The following is a 16,140-nucleotide window of genomic DNA, read 5'->3' on the forward strand; positions in this document are numbered from 1 at the left end:
ATGAATATTCTTCTAGGAAAAGAAGAATGATGCATTAGGAATGTTGTTGAATATATGAGACTATGGAATAAAGACAAGGGGCTCTTTCATCGAGAGGGAGCAAATTGCGATGGAATTTTGTTCTAAGATCAAGATTGGTCATTCAATTGATCTTATGATAGTAGTTCAAGAGGGAGTAACTAGAGGATATACATCAGTTAACAATGGACGATCTTGTAGATTTTGTTTCAAAGGGAGTCTAACAAGCAACCTTGGATGTAGAAGTCAACTGATTGAGATTTGCTTAATGAGGAAGAAGTTCAAGGTATGAGAGAGATGTTTGAAGTGAAAGCCTTTGTTCCACCCTCTAGAAGCAACTATGGTGGATCCACCCTCTAACATGGTTCATGGCGGATATCATGAGTTATTATTTTGCTTATGTGGATAATGTCATGAAAGGTGGCCATTAATTTGTTTGTGAAGTCACTATTGTAAGATGACGATCTTAACAATGACTTGACCTATAATCATGATGGACTACATTGATTTGCTGTCTCAGAATGTGCCAGTAATTATGATAACAGACATATCATGATAGACTATATTAAGTTGTTGCCCTGGAATGTGCCGAAGATCATGATAACAAATGTATCATGATAGACTATATTAAGTTGTTGTTCCAAAATGTTGCCAAAGATCACGATCCTTGTCTTGATGGACTACATTAAGCAATCATCCTTGGGATCATGACTACTATCTGATAGACTACATTTAGTTGATGTCCCAGAGTGTACCAGAGATCAAATAACCCATATTCTTATAAGATATGACATATTCTCTTGGCAAGCATCATGAACATGATGCTAGTGCACATACCAAGAGAATATAAGTATGATGAATATCACATGGTTGATATTCCTAGTTGAATAATACTTCAAATGATATCAAAAGATAACATCTATTTTGATGGATATATGTTGATATCCTTAAATATTTATTTTTTAAGAATATCATATTGAGATGATATCTCTCTATATGTTCGAGAGCATATGTGTTCTATGACAATCCTCCCTAGCTAAGGAGTATTAAAATTGTAGTTTCAGTCGAATTGAATTGATATAGAGTTAATCCCCTATGGTTATTGGTTAAAGAGTATTGCATTTGATTAATCATCAACTAGACACACATGCACACACGTGCACGCGTGCACACACACACACACACAGTCTAATGAAAATTAACTTACAATAACACTTATTAACATGACATGTCTCTTCTACTCCTATATATATTCATTTAGGGTTGCATCTGGAAAACACAAAAAGCATATACATTGCCATTACATTTGTGGTGATCCTCTAAACTCAACATGGCACGAACAATAGGCCTATCTTTCACCTTTCAAGGAACTATAGCAATATATTTGGTTGCATGAGTGTAACTCCTCCCAGTTATAGTAGTAGATTTTGGGGGAGGAACCCCAACCATGACAATCTCCACACTAGATCTAGAGCTGCTAGAAATATCCCATGCCCTAGCAACAAAAAAGTGTCAAACTAGAAGCTAACTCCCTAAGGGCAGTCACTAGTAGAGATTTAACCACATGCCCATGAGAGAGTCCTAAGAAGCTGAAAGAAGGGTCATAGGCAACATTTATTAGTTATGTGAGGAAAAAACAATAGCTTTAACCCCACCATAAGGAAAAGCCCCAACGACACTTTGTGAAGGAACAAGGTCCCAACAATAACAACATAGGTGGGATTTGTAGACACAAGCGAGCACAAGAATTATTGTTGGAGACATTTCAAAAATAAAAATCTCAAATGTTTCTTTAATGTTACAAGAAGAGGGTAGCATTGACTATATACCACTTCACTAAACTCAACCTTGTTTTGATGGGTTCAAATTCACCCTCTTTCTTCACATTAAAATACTTCCATGAATAACATATAGATTCAACATCCTCACAATCACAAATGTGCTATTCCTAGTATACACCAAGATTGTTTTAATAGTTTATACGCCTTTAACTGTTGAGGCGATTCATTTAGTTCCTTGCAAGTGATAAAGTATTGGGATATGCATTGATTACACCTTAAATACTATGATATTGCAAAGAACAAATATAAGTTATTGTGTTGTAGGAAGTAGTTGGACCATTATGTTACAAATATTGGAGAAAACTTTACTATTCTTCAAAATCTCCTTAGATTGTGTCCCTTGAACTCATTAAGAGAAAACAAGTTTGACCTTATTAGATGTGTTGGAATTCTCTTATCTCTCTACTATATGCATTGATATAAAAGGATGATCTAATACTTCCTTCAAATATAGCAAAATGAGCTGCCAAACACAACTCATTGTGGAAACCAAGTGATGAGATGATTGCTTGTCAAAGAAAATTTCTACTACATGTTCAATTGAAACAAGGTAGCAAGTGAAACATATCAAGAAAACAATTTCCATAGAGGATGTGTATTATTCTTGTAAGCCAAATCTCGAAAGGAACAACAAGACATTGTGAGTGTATATAGATGAAAAAATTGTGTTTGGATTGACAAATAATTTCAAATGAAACTAAGAGATGCTATAATTTTCATTCAAAATGAAAATAGACATGCATTTAATTTCTACTGCATGTTGATTAAGACAAGCTAGCAAGCAAAGATATCAATGAATCAATTTCTGTAGAAATTCAATTTTGCATTATTCTTGAAAGCCAAATCTCAAAAGGAATAGTACTATAGATGAAAGAATTGTGTTTAGATTGACGTAATATTTCCATTGAAACTTAAGAGAATTATGTATACACATACACATACACATACACATACCCATCCACAAATATGCACATGCACACAAAACATGTGCTATGGACATGTGCATCCAAATCCTTTAAGCTAAAAAATACTATCATGGGAGACAAAAGATAATAACTTCAAGCCCAATAAGATGGGTTAATCCTCATATTGAAAATGTCAGCGAAAAATGATGAATAATTGAAGTTTAATGTGTAAATAACAAACAACAAATCTAAGTAAACTTAAACTGAAAAATAAAGACATCTTTTAAATTGATAGACAAATTTTACATCATTTCTCAAGCTTAAGGTCCCATTTCATACCTAAGGTCATGTCCCTTCTTTAGCTTTGTCTAGCAGTGACATGAGAGTTAGCCTATTATGAAGTCTTGAAAGCTGGCAGTGGTGATCAGGGACTCAATCAAGGTCTTCAACGTCCGGATTTGGTATTACAAGCAGTAGTAGTTCCTTGACTATAGGAGGAGATTCCTAACTTTTAGGAGGTGGTGACGTTTCCAGAGTTGAGGTTCTATGAGATCATCCCTTAGTCTCAATTTTAGGAGATTTGGGTGTGTTTCCTATTTTTTAGGAGTATCCCTAGATTTGAGGGTGAAACTACTAGTTGGCCTAGGTTGTCCGACATTAGTCACATGTAGGTGACAAACTCAATTTCATGTTTTAGAGGTGTTTGGATTGTTCCTTGGCTACTTGGGAAATATTTTAATATATTTTAAATATTCTCCTAAGTTAGCATTTTAATAATTTAAATAAGGCGGTGTTTAGCCATTTTGGAGTTATACAGAATTTTTTGGCTCCATTTGGATTGATTTTCTTGTGTGATAGCTCATTGGAAAGAGCTTAGTCTCTACTATTTGATTATCACTTGTTGGGACTTATTTGATGCTTGGAGTTATTTGTCATTAACAAAGTAATGACTTCCTTCTATTTGAATGCCTTTATTGAGGAAATAATGTTATATTATAAAGTTCTAATGAAAACTACTTTAGGGCTCTTTTAGGATTCGGTTTTCCTTGGAGATGGGATATAAAGAGATGGTAACCTAAAGGTGAGTATCTTTCATCATTTTCTCAACCTATTTGGACGCCGAAGAGCATTCCTCACCTAGGACGCAAACCCTAATGCTGAGAGTAGATTTGTTGGGACATAGCCCTCAACAAGACCAAATTCAAAGGTTCTTATGCATACAATTTGATCAAGGTAGAGGATCAATTTCTACTATTGTAGTCACACTTTGCAGGCAGTGGAATTTTAGGGAAGGTGGCGACTTTGGTTCAACTTGACATTTCCTTATAGCAGCTCACGTGAGAAATTTTGGGGTGTTTATTTGCAACAGACTGGATTTTTTTATTGCAGCAACTTGGGCTTTATCATTTGAACTTGTCACGTCAACCTTCTTTGAAGTACATTTGTATTGGTACTAATTTGAAATAAATTAGACTGCATTGGTACGATTTTAGAATCATTTCCAAATTAGCATGCATTGCTGCATATGATTACTATCACTTCTATTTTATCAGTTACTATTATTTATTCATTGTAATACCTTTATTTTCAAAAATACAAAAAAAAACAACATTCTTCTGCAACTTCTATCTAGCTCTATAAGATCAAAGAAAAATCTATAGGAAAATATAATTTATATATTCAAACATTATAGCAGCTGTAGAGCAAATATCCATTTGGGATATTTCAAATTATGCTCCCTAAATGGTTTACATCAAATTGCTATTTCAGACTCTCTTATCTGATTTTGCCATTTTAAAGATGTTGAAGACATGACTGGAAGATCTAGAAAACATTGAAAGGAAAATTAATTGCTATACATCCTACCAAGATTCCATTCAAGAGATAGGCCAGGCTACCCCTTGTGTAGACGTTGGATTCAAAGTTTGAAGTGGACTATGGTAGAACAGCTGGCCCTTCAACTTTAGGACCAGGCAAAAGGAAGTGCCATTGTTTGTGTAAACCCTACAGAGTTTGTTTCAAATGGGCTTCCTAATAATTAAGATATATTAATTAATAGCAGAAAAATTACATATGAGAAAAGAAGAAAAACACAATGCCTTTTTTGGGTCCACATCACGTGGCACCCTATGTACCTAATTGCACGTAGACTGCAAGGTTGCTCATATCATATGAGACCAACCTATGCGACTGTGCTTAGACTGTAGGATGTACAATTCAGATTTCCTTTTCCCTTATGGATTTGGATCCATGCCTCCCCTACAAAAGCACAAGGTCTTCATTATCAGATCCATTCCATTTTTAAAGGTTCCTGTCCTCAACCTATTGTGTAAGACCTCCACATTGAATCTGCTTTTGCATCAAGGTTCTCTACCTTCGATTATTGTGCAAGGCCTCCACATTGAATCTTCTTTCTTTTGCCGCAGAGCAACAAATTGCAAAGCCTCACTACGAACTTGATAGAGGTAGCATGCCCATGGATAGTTGCCTGGGGCATTCCATACTGGAACATCTTCAAACACAGTCTCTTCTACAAGACTTGAGTGCACACAGAAAATAGTATTTGAGTCTGGTTCCATATATCCTGCTACAGAAACACAGCCAATTGATGTGTACCCTTCTGGGGCTCTTGGAACCCAAATGGATACTGGTCTTATAAAGTCATTGATGTAGTTTCTCCATACCTGTTAAATGCATACTTAACATTCAAAATGCATTTGTGAAATACTAGAGACTAGAGTAACTAAAAATATATGGCCTAGGTGAAAAGAATATATGGCAGTCAATATTTCCTAATATTCTTGTGAAGAACATTAGAAAAACACCGCCTTACCAGATCAAAACCTGTAGGCAAAGCAAATGCTTTCTTGTCGTATCGGTAAACAACAGCAACTGTTGGTGAGTGTTTCCCAACATGAGCAATATCCCCAATTGAGATGAATCTGGGAAAAAGATAATAGAGATTCATAGCAATTTATGTTATTGCAACTGGTGAAAATCTAAACAAAAATATGTTCAAGATATGTTGAAGGAACTAAAAAAACTTAAGTGATTGCATTCTTTGCCAAAAGACCAAGAAATAAAACAAAATTTAAGTACTAGACAGTTAATAACAAGATTACCCCTCTGGGCATACTGGACGCCAAATACTGCAGCATTGTTTCTCTTGGACATCCTATAATATCCACAAGATAAAAACTGTCATAATCCACACAAATTTAACTCATGTATTTATTTTTCCTATTATCAACAAAATGTAGTCAATGTCAATCACAATGAAAACTTCAGAAAAATTTTCGACTATGAAATGACTAAAATGATCATGATTATCATGCATATAAACAGAGTTCAATGACACTAACTAAATTAAAAAATTAACTCATACTATCATCCAAATACTGATTCAAACAAAGATACTCTACTTCTCTTTGATTATTTTGAAATGATAATGATAACATTTAGAGTGATTAGAGACAAGAATTTCAAACTATATTGGAGGATTTCAAATAATTGAACAGAAACTGTCCATTATTTTGCAGTTTGAAGTCTACTTTGCTTACCCAACAAAAGGTATTTGTATTGAGAAGGATATCAGTCTACTACAAAAACGATGAGGGAAATCTGGAAATTCATAAAAAGATCAATGTGGCTTGAAAATGGACACCCTAGCTATGAATGAGATTATAAAAATTTGGGGTTACATTTTTAATTGAAAATTTCAAACATGGCACATGCAACCAACTGATTACAAATAAGACTGATACTTAGCTCTTGATGAGCCTAATGTGACCGATACTGAGCTACTTGCATTAAGAAGATCAATTCATAGCTCGTTTGCATTAACATCAAATAGCAACTTAGATATCCATCCTAGAAGTAAACAAAGGAGTACCAAGAGTACCAACTCAAAAATCCACATTAGATTTTATATCCACACTAGAAACCAACAATGGAAGACAAAGAGTCAAAATTATAATTTCATATTAGATTTCCCTATGGTGCTTTGAACTTGGGATCCGCAATGAAAGCCCAACATTTTAACCAATTGAATTTGACCACTTGAACATATTATTTTGGAACTTGCAAATGTTTTATAGGATATTTGTCCTTGAGCTTTCCAAGATGGCACTCTGATAATACAGTATTACTAAGAAAAGCAAGTTATCTGAGTGGGTGGAAAGATATCAAATACAATTCAACAGCATTACAAAGCATTGAAGAAGTCTGTCACAATTTTAGTAGAAGCAACTAGAACTTCCTGTAAAGTTTCTGCAAATTCTGAACAACCAAACTTCTCAATGCCTTTTATCTACTTGCTGAAGATGATCTTCTTTCTATGTATCAGACTTGTAAGAAGTGTTACCAATAGTATAAATACTATTCTGGAAATGTTTTATCTCTGCAATAATTCGAATACGGCAGTATTGCTAAAGGAGCAGACCATATGAATTTCGTGTGTCCTTTATCCACAATAATAACCTACATAAATATGGCAACCAAGGGGCATGTCCCTAGAAGGGACATGTCCCTCCCTAGATTGGTCTCTAATTGATTCCTTGAAATCGGCGGCTATTGGAGAGGACTTTATTTAGTGAACAAACTAACTAAAATGATAAAGTTCAACCTTAAACAATAATGCCTCTAGGAGATGCCGATCACCACTAGGATAATTACAATTATATATAGGCCTCCATTTCATGCAAGAACAAATCCATATGATTTGTAATCAGACCAGTACGATATATCAGAATTATGGAATTAACACTCCCTCTTAACTTGATAATCATACTGAGAAATAACATATCTAGCAACATCAATTAAGATGATTGATACTCTATATCTATCTGAATCTTCTAAGCATGCAGTATCATTATACACATGATACTATGTCATATTTCTATACCTGTGATATGACTCATCACTTATACTAGTGATAACAATATTGCATGGAATGCAACATATAGGATAAAATCAGAAGAATGATTAAATTCTTCATTTATCCAAGTTGTAACTCAGAGGTCCTGATAGTCCTATATCACAACATGATCCTGAGTTAAGATCTACCAAAACACAAGATAAAATCCGGAGAATGATTAAATTTTTCATTTATCCGAGTTGTGACTCATAGACATAGAAATGTTTACATCACAATATGATCTTGAATTCATCTAGATCTAATAGTAGTTCTCTACTGTTCAACACATTATCTAAGAGATCATCATCTCTCATAATGTCTTTTATACAAGTGTTTATTATCTCAGAGATTGTCACCTCTTAGATAATGAATACAAATGGTGAAGCCCATAACAGTCAATAACTTGACAAAAATTATTTTATTAATAATTTAAAGAATTCAAATGTATTATAATTCAACCATACCAAGTCTTTTCCTGAAGTGATCTATTTTCACTCGAGAGAGAGGTCTGGTAAGAATATCTGATGTTTGATCTGCAGTGCAAATGTATTCTAATTTTACAATATTCCTGTCTACCATATCTCTTACATAATGGTAAGAAATTTCAATATGCTTGGACCTGTCATGAAAAATTGGATTCGTAGAAAGCTTGATGAAACTCTGATTATCACAATGAATAATGGTAGGATTCATGGGTTGACCAAATAATCCAACAAGTAACTTTCTAAGCCACACTGCTTCCCGAGAGGCTTTTGTGGAACTTTGTGCTACAGATGCCTGCTTTCTGCATATCCAAGATATCATTGTTGAGCTTAAACTGAAACAACATCCTGAAGTGCTTTTCTTATCAGTAACACTTCTAGCCCAATCTAAGACTGTGTACCCATGAAAGTCCAACTCAACTTTCTCATACTTGAGTCCAAGGTTAAGAGTGTCTTGTATCTCATAATGTGTTTGACTACAACTAGGTGAATCTCCTTTGGCTCACATATAAACTGACTTAAGGCATTAACAACATAGCAAATATTAAGTCTTGTATTTACCAAGTACATAAGAGACCCAATCATATGTCTCTAAAGAGTAAAATCTATGTAGGGTGATTCTGCAACTGCTTCCTTAAGTTTGTGTAGATTAGTCTCCAGAGGAGAAGACATAGGTTTGCAGTTCCACATTCCAAATCTCTTCAAGATGTTTAATGTATACTGCCCTTGATTAAGTATGATGCTGTCAGAATTTTTCTATACTTCTCTAGGAAGTAATGAAAGAGTCCTAAATCTTTCATTTCAAATTCTCTGATTAGATCTTTCTTGCATTGATCTATAAGATGATCATCACTTGTTATTATTAAATCATCAACATACAATATCAAAATTATCATATCATCTTTATCCCTTTTATAATAGAGATTTGGATCAACTTCATTCTTGGAGAATCCTAAACTGGAGAGATACTTATCAATTCTTTGATACCATGCCTTTGGAGCTTGTTTCAACCCATAGAGAGCTTTCTTGAGCTTGCAAACAAAGACTAGGGTTATGAGTTTCAAATCCTTCAAGTTGTTCCAAATATACCCCTTCTGTAATCTATCCATTCAAAAATGTTGTTTTCACACCCATCTGATATACTTTCCATCCCTTCAATGCTGAAATTACTAGGATTGCCCTTACAGAGGTGTATCTGGCAATAGGAGCAAAGGTTTCTTCATAATCAATTCCCTCTTTTTAAGAGAATCCCTTGACTACAAATTTGGCTTTATATTTTTCAATGCTACCGTTAGCAACATGCTTGATTTTAAATATCCATTTAGAAGAAACAACAGATTTTCCTTTAGGCTTTGGAACAATTTCTCAAACATCATTCTTTATAATGAATTGGTATTCTTTTGTCATAGCATCCTTCTAAGCTGTAAGTTTAATAGCATTTGAAACATTAGTAGGTTCTGATTTAGATAAATCACTCATGTTTGTTGTGTAACTAGAAAATCTTTTGGGTCTTTTGCTTTCTCTGAAGGTTCCAGATTGTGTAGCGAAGTCTTGTGCTTCCTCTATAGTCTTAATGGCCCAAAGTGGTCTTTTCTTAGAATTTCTAGTTTTCTCAAGATTAAGATTTTGAATTTCATTTTCAATTTCTACAATGTTTTCCCTCTGAAACTCAGATTCACGATTTTCTTCAGAACTAGGTAAATGTGTGGGATCTTTAGAACTTAGAGCTGTTTTGAATGCTAAATCTTCTTCAAGTATTACATCCCTACTAAGTTCAATGTTTTTTTAACCAGGTATGAAAATTCTATATGCTTTAGATGTTTCACTATACCTGACAAAAATGACTTTCCTCCCGGAGGGTTCTAACTTGGTTCTCTTTTCTTTCGGAACATGTATATATACTAGGCACCCACATATCCTAAGATGGCTTATATTAGGTTTAACCTTAGTAAAGACTTCTTCAGGAGTTTTATCTCTAAGGTGAGAGTGAGGACTTCTGTTTTGACTAAAGACAGCAGTACAAGAGGCTTCTGCCCAAAGATATTATTCTAAATTTTGATCAAATATCATAGCTCTTGCTGCTTCTATAATTGTTCTGTTCTTCCTTTCTGCTACCCCGTTTTGTTGAAGGTTATAAGGAACAATATACTCCCTCTTAATTCTTGCTTCTTTACAAAAATCTTTAAACAAGTTTGAAGTATATTCCCCTCCATTATTAGTCCTAAGAGTTTTAATTTTGTGCCCTAATAAGTTTTTAGTTAAGGTTTTGAATTCTTTTAATCTCTTAAGGATTTCTTTTGATTCTTTACATTTTTTACAAAGTAAATCCAAGTTTTCTTAGAGAAGTCACCTATAAACAATATATAGTACCAGAATCCTCCAAGATAAGGAACAAACATAGGTCTACATAAATCTAAGTGGACTAATTCCAAAACATTCTTAGTTTTTCTTGTGCTATCATGAAATGGACTTTTGGTGTTCTTACCTAGAGCGCATCCTTTGCATATGCTTGAATGATTTTATTCAACTTAGGCAAACTAGTAACCATCTTCTCCATAGTCGATAAGGTTTTGAAATTTAGATGTCCTAACCTTCTGTACCATATTTCGTTTATATCAGTAGCTTCATGAATTAAGGCTTGAATAGGTTGACTAGGTTCTGTATTTAATTCACACAAGAATCCCTTTCTTTGACCAATCAACTTTGATTTCTTAAATGAAGAGTTCTTAGACCATGCCATTACTTTATCGTCCATGAATGCAACATTATGTCCATCACCTTCAAGTGCTGTAACAGATATTAGATTCCTCTTTACTCTTGGTACATAGAGTACTCTTTTGTGATGTAGAGAAATACCTAACTTCAGTTTCAAAGTGCAATTCCCAATTCCTTTGACTGAATGAGAGGAATTATCACCGATGGTAACTTCGCCATCAACTTCTTCTGATATTGAATCCAATACTTCTTTGTATCCTGTAATGTGTCGAGATGATCCACTATCAATTACCCATGCTTTGCTTGATACTTCATTTGATAATGCAGAATATAATACACGATTCTGAGTATCACATTTTTCTTCTTTCCTAGTAACGTTTGTACAATTTACTTGCTGCTTTGTATTCTCAAGGCAATTAATTCTCTAGTGTCTAAACTTTTCACATTCGAAGCATTTTATTTTGGATAAATCTTTCTTAGGTTTGTCATTTCTTTGATTACCCTTCTTCTTGAAGTGCTTCTTACTTTTATAGGAATTTGTGTTGAGATCATGAAGTTCTTCTTCTTCAGTTTTCAATTTTCCTCCTTTCTTATGTTTCCTAGATTCTTCTTGAAGGCAATCTCCTTTAAGTCTATTGAAGTCTAGAAGATTGTCTCTCGCACTTGCTCCTTGTGAGAATGTTTCCCACGAATCCTGTAACCCATCTATAGCCATAAGTGTTAACCCTTTGTCTTCAATTATGGTCTCTATGCTTGCAAGTTCATCTCTTAGACTAGCATCCTTAGGAAGTATGAATTCATAGATTCTCGCTTCTTTATCTGTATATGATTCAGTTGCCTTTTTAGTGCAAGGGTTCCAGTCGCATTGTTAACCTCATATGCATTTATTAATGCATTCATCATATGAAATGTTGTCTGATGTTTCATGAGCATAGGTACTATCTCTTTTTTAACTCCATCTAATATGACTTGCATGGCTTTCTTGTTCCCTTTACTCCAAATAGTTTTCTGAGGATTAGTGTTAGGTTGCTTGGATTCTTTATCAACAAATTGTTTCACATCATTGCCTTTAAGAATCATCATAATTCTAAACTTCCAAGCAACAAAGTGTTCTTTTCCATCAAACCTATCTTCGGGTCTAATTGTGCTAGCCATTTGAAGATAGAAGGATGTTGCTAGATATTTAAATTTGATTGTCAATTTGTAGAGCCTAGGTTCAACTACTAGAGCTTTGATACCATGTAAAGCTTCTGCAAATTTTGAACAACCAAACTTCTCAATGCCTTTTATCTACTTGTTGAAGATGATCTTTTATGTATCAGACTTAAGAGAAGTGTAACCAATAGTATAAATACTATTCTGGAAATATTTTATCTTTGCAATAATTCGGATAGGTCAGCATTGCTAAAGGAGTAGACCATATGAATTTCGTGTGTCCTTTATCCACAATAATAACCTACATAAATATGGCAACCAAGGGGCATGTCCCTAGACGGGACATGTCCCTCCCTAGGTCGGCCTCTATTTGATTCCTTCAAATCGGTAGCTATTGGAGAGGACTTTAGTTAGTGAACAAAATAACTAAAATGATAAAGATTACCTTTGACAATAATGCCTATAGGAGACACCGATTACCACTAGGATAATTACAATTTTATATAGGCCTCCATTTCATGCAAGAACAAATCCATACGATCTGTAATCAGACTAATATGATATATTAGAGTTATGGAATTAACACTTCCAGCTCCCTGGGTCTTACGAGATATCTCAATATATCATTGCAAAGTAGGACTTCATGGGTTACAGTCTACAAAAAATTGAAAATAAGGAAAAGCATCACAAAACAAGAAAACGCGACTCCATCCCCACATCAATAGAGCCATGTAGAACTATAGCCTTATTATATAAGAGAAAATAATTGGTCTTGATGTGATAGTTTGTCCTTTTAGCAATTGCATCAAGTAGACAAGATCAGTTTGGGCCTCTAAACTCATAAGAAGGTTGTAGTCCCTCAAGGGTAGGGAAAGAGGAAGCATGCGTGGTGAGGTTGTTGATGCCCAAGGGATCTAGTATTTGTGTCAAGTCAAGCGTTGACATTGAAATTGATGTTGGGTTAAGCAACCCAAAACTAATTAATAAGTAATATGTTGTCAAGTATTGATTATGGTCTTGGAATTAGAATTGCTCTTTGGCATCATTAATGATACACAAAAAAAACAAGCGAAACTTCATAGGAGCAACATTATTTGGAAGTTGTAAAATTGAGGGCATCCAAAAGTAGAAACTAAACAATGGAATGTTGAGATTCCCTAATTTTAATCACAAACTGTCAACAAGAGATTGTGTAATCAAATAATGTGAACATGGGCTTAATTGCAGCAATTTTGAAATCTAGATGTAAAACTAATATCCATCACTAAATTTCTTGCCCAAAGGAGAGTAAACTAGCAACAAGCAACCAAAAAGGTTCTTATTGTCTAATGATTCAAACAAAATTCATCTACAAACCAGATGAAGGAAACAAAAGAACTGGTGCTCCATTTCGAGGATAATCTATTAGACTAAAAAAGCAAGTCTCAAGGATTAACTTGCAAAGAAACAAGCAAATCATATGTAATGTCCCCATTTTTAATAGGTTCTTGCAGTTGGCTTTGTCAGTTCACCATTGCGACCCTTGTGAGCTGACAGAGGGATTTGAGGGTCTCAGTTGTGGGGTTATAGGCTTTCTAACAGCCTACGGTGTGTTTTGGATCCATTTGAGGGACTTATTATTTATAGTAAATCAACAGTCGGTTCTGATAAGATCAATTGAGTTAGAGGAGTTGAGTGATGCTCTCAGTTTTTATTTCAGGCTTTTGGTTTGGGCTCCAAGAATCTTAGATAGAGCATCTATTTTTAGTAAGTCACCCCATCAGGTTCTTTCATTATTTTTCTTCATTAGGATCACTCTTGTGTTGTTAGATTTCGATTCTAATGCTTTTTCAGTTGTTTTCGCAAGACAGGTGAATTATTATTATTCATCTAAATATGCTATTATTGCTATTTTGCTGGTATTGTACATTGGTTACCTTAGTGTCATAGCTCGTTGGCACCGGGTTGGAAAGTTTTAAATCTTGGGCACAAGAAACGATGGTCTTGTGTGTGAGAATACTATAATATGGTTGCAAAGGATGTTTTGGGAGCCAAAAGAAATTAATTGATTAGATAATATATTATATGGCATGTTATAAAATAATGTTGTGTCATGGAAGCTTCTTAAGTGGAGTTTTATTTGGGAAACTTGTGCCATTAAAGGACTATTAATACGAGCCAATTTGTTGAGAAAAATACCTGATTAATTATTTTTGTTTGTTGCTTGTGAAGCTTTTCTGAGTTTTTTCCCTTTACTCTTACTGAGTTATAAGGGTTTGGTGATCTTGCTTGGAGACTGATTCTCCTTGAGTTACCTATGTAATTGCAGTTGAGGCATTGCAATTGCTTATTTCTCTACTGTGGCATCCTGTTTATGAGAAGTTGGAGTTCTTTTTCATTGGTGGAATTGGGAAAATTGTTGTGCATGTTTCGGGCTGCCATTTTCTTATCTGTGGCAACGTTTTGATATTTCTTGGCCTTGTTATTGCTTCTTGGAGGCTGGAGACTTTCCCTTTACTTCCAGTGTGCATAATAGAAGGCCCGCGTTTTATCCAATAGGGGCTACAAATGAAATAAGAGCATGCTGCGTTGGAATTTAAAGGCCTGCGTTTTGATTTTTAGAAGATTGCTACGAACAGTTTCAATATCTATTTGGTGTAATTCTCTTTTTTTAGCATTGATCAATTGTTGCAGCATATTGTCTGAAGCATAGTAAGTTAATGAATAAATTTAGTATTTGTTGTGAGCCATTTGCTGTTTGAGATTTAAATGTGCAAATCACATGGTAGATTTATATATCAATGCTTGATAATTATTTGAGCAATGTATAAGGCTAAGGTTAACTGAATTTGTGAACAATTATTGCATTTTCCGATATGGAATTATAAATACCATATATTAAGTGATGACTGGGTTGTTTGCCATGTTGTTGAAATATCAAATGTTTGAATAAGTGGTATTGTTAGAGCTATAACTGGACAGGGTTATTAGAGTGGTACCAAAGCGGTTTCCTGCCATTCTATGGGGTAGGAAATTTTTTATTATTTCAGATTTGTTGTTGCATTTGGAGCGACCAGCACTCTAGCGTTTTCTAGCCATTGATAGACATAGGAGGATTGGTAGTTCTAGAAGCCGGTGGAGAAATGAGGAAGTTAGCAGAAAAATGAATGCTTTGTGAGAGTATGGAGATACTTAATCTTCATTAGCAGAGTTTGGCGAAGAGAGTATCGGATCCAAAGATAGTTGATAGGGCAGCGAGGTATATGGTAATTTTGGAAGCCAGTGGAGTAATGAGGAAGTTAGCAAAAAAATGAATGCTTTGTGGGAGAGTATAGAGAAACTTAATCTTCATCAGCAGAGGTTGGTGGAGAGACTATCGGATCTAGAGATGGTTGATAGGGTAGCGAGGTATATGGTTTCCGCCTTTAGGAGGCCGACATCGAGGACACATGGAAGGAGGCTTGAGTTTTCCTTGATAGGTGATCACAATGTTGATATACCTGTATTTAGTACAACACCCACTAGTCCTATCTATAGTGTTGATGGACTTAATTCACAAGGACATGTGGTTGTGTTAGTGGCAGCAGAGGATAGTGGCAACATGTTCAAGATTCAAGAGTTGTCACTATAGATAGAGAAGGGGCTATTGAGGCTGTTGTTACCACTGATTGTTCGGACTCTCTCGAGGGGATTGTTATTGGTGATTTATATGTTAGTTGTCGTAATGTTGCTCTAGGGTGGGAGGTAACATCTTCGTCAGGAGGGGCCAATACATATATGGAGTCATCTAGTTTTGATATTGATTTGGGTGTTACAACGGAGTCAGTCGATGTTGGATCATGCTCTAGCATTATTGATTCAAAACTTGAAGTTGAGTCATGTGTGCAGAGTCAGATGATGGTAGTTGAGAATTTGTTAGGAAATGTGGATCCAAAGAGTATGGACACCTCTGATGATTTATTGATGATGTTATGAGCTGCACCGGGTATGATATACCTTGCTAGGTATCAAGTGATGAATCCGGGGAGGTTTTGGATGGGTCTCGTGATCAGGATTTACAAGGACTCTCTATTGAGGGGGAACTTGAGTTGAGGGCTTCCACTTCTCTAAAGGAAGTGTTGGTTGAGATA

The 16,140-nt window shown here is 34.9% G+C and overlaps 1 protein-coding gene across 2 annotated transcripts in view; it reads right to left on the reverse strand.

Annotated features, from left to right (window-relative positions):
• Nucleotides 1-4,420: 4,420 nt before the first annotated feature.
• Nucleotides 4,421-16,140, reverse strand: part of LOC149573218 (pleckstrin homology (PH) domain-containing protein) — a 380,091-nt gene continuing 368,371 nt past the window's right edge. Inside the window, exons 63-65 of one of the 2 annotated variants that reach the window (XM_089814397.1) lie at nt 5,887-5,939; nt 5,609-5,706; nt 4,421-5,448 (exon numbers count right to left, since the gene is read on the reverse strand). In XM_089814397.1, the coding sequence (XP_089670523.1) occupies nt 5,426-5,448; nt 5,609-5,706; nt 5,887-5,939 (174 nt within the window). In that variant the 3' untranslated portion in view covers nt 4,421-5,425. Of the gene's footprint in view, nt 5,449-5,597; nt 5,707-5,886; nt 5,940-16,140 lie in introns of both variants that reach the window. The other variant, XM_089814396.1, reaches the window with a different exon arrangement.

This window comes from Cupressus sempervirens, chromosome 2, assembly GCF_028749045.1.
Source record: "Cupressus sempervirens isolate cs-2001-9-10 chromosome 2, ASM2874904v1, whole genome shotgun sequence".
NCBI lineage: Eukaryota > Viridiplantae > Streptophyta > Pinopsida > Cupressales > Cupressaceae > Cupressus > Cupressus sempervirens.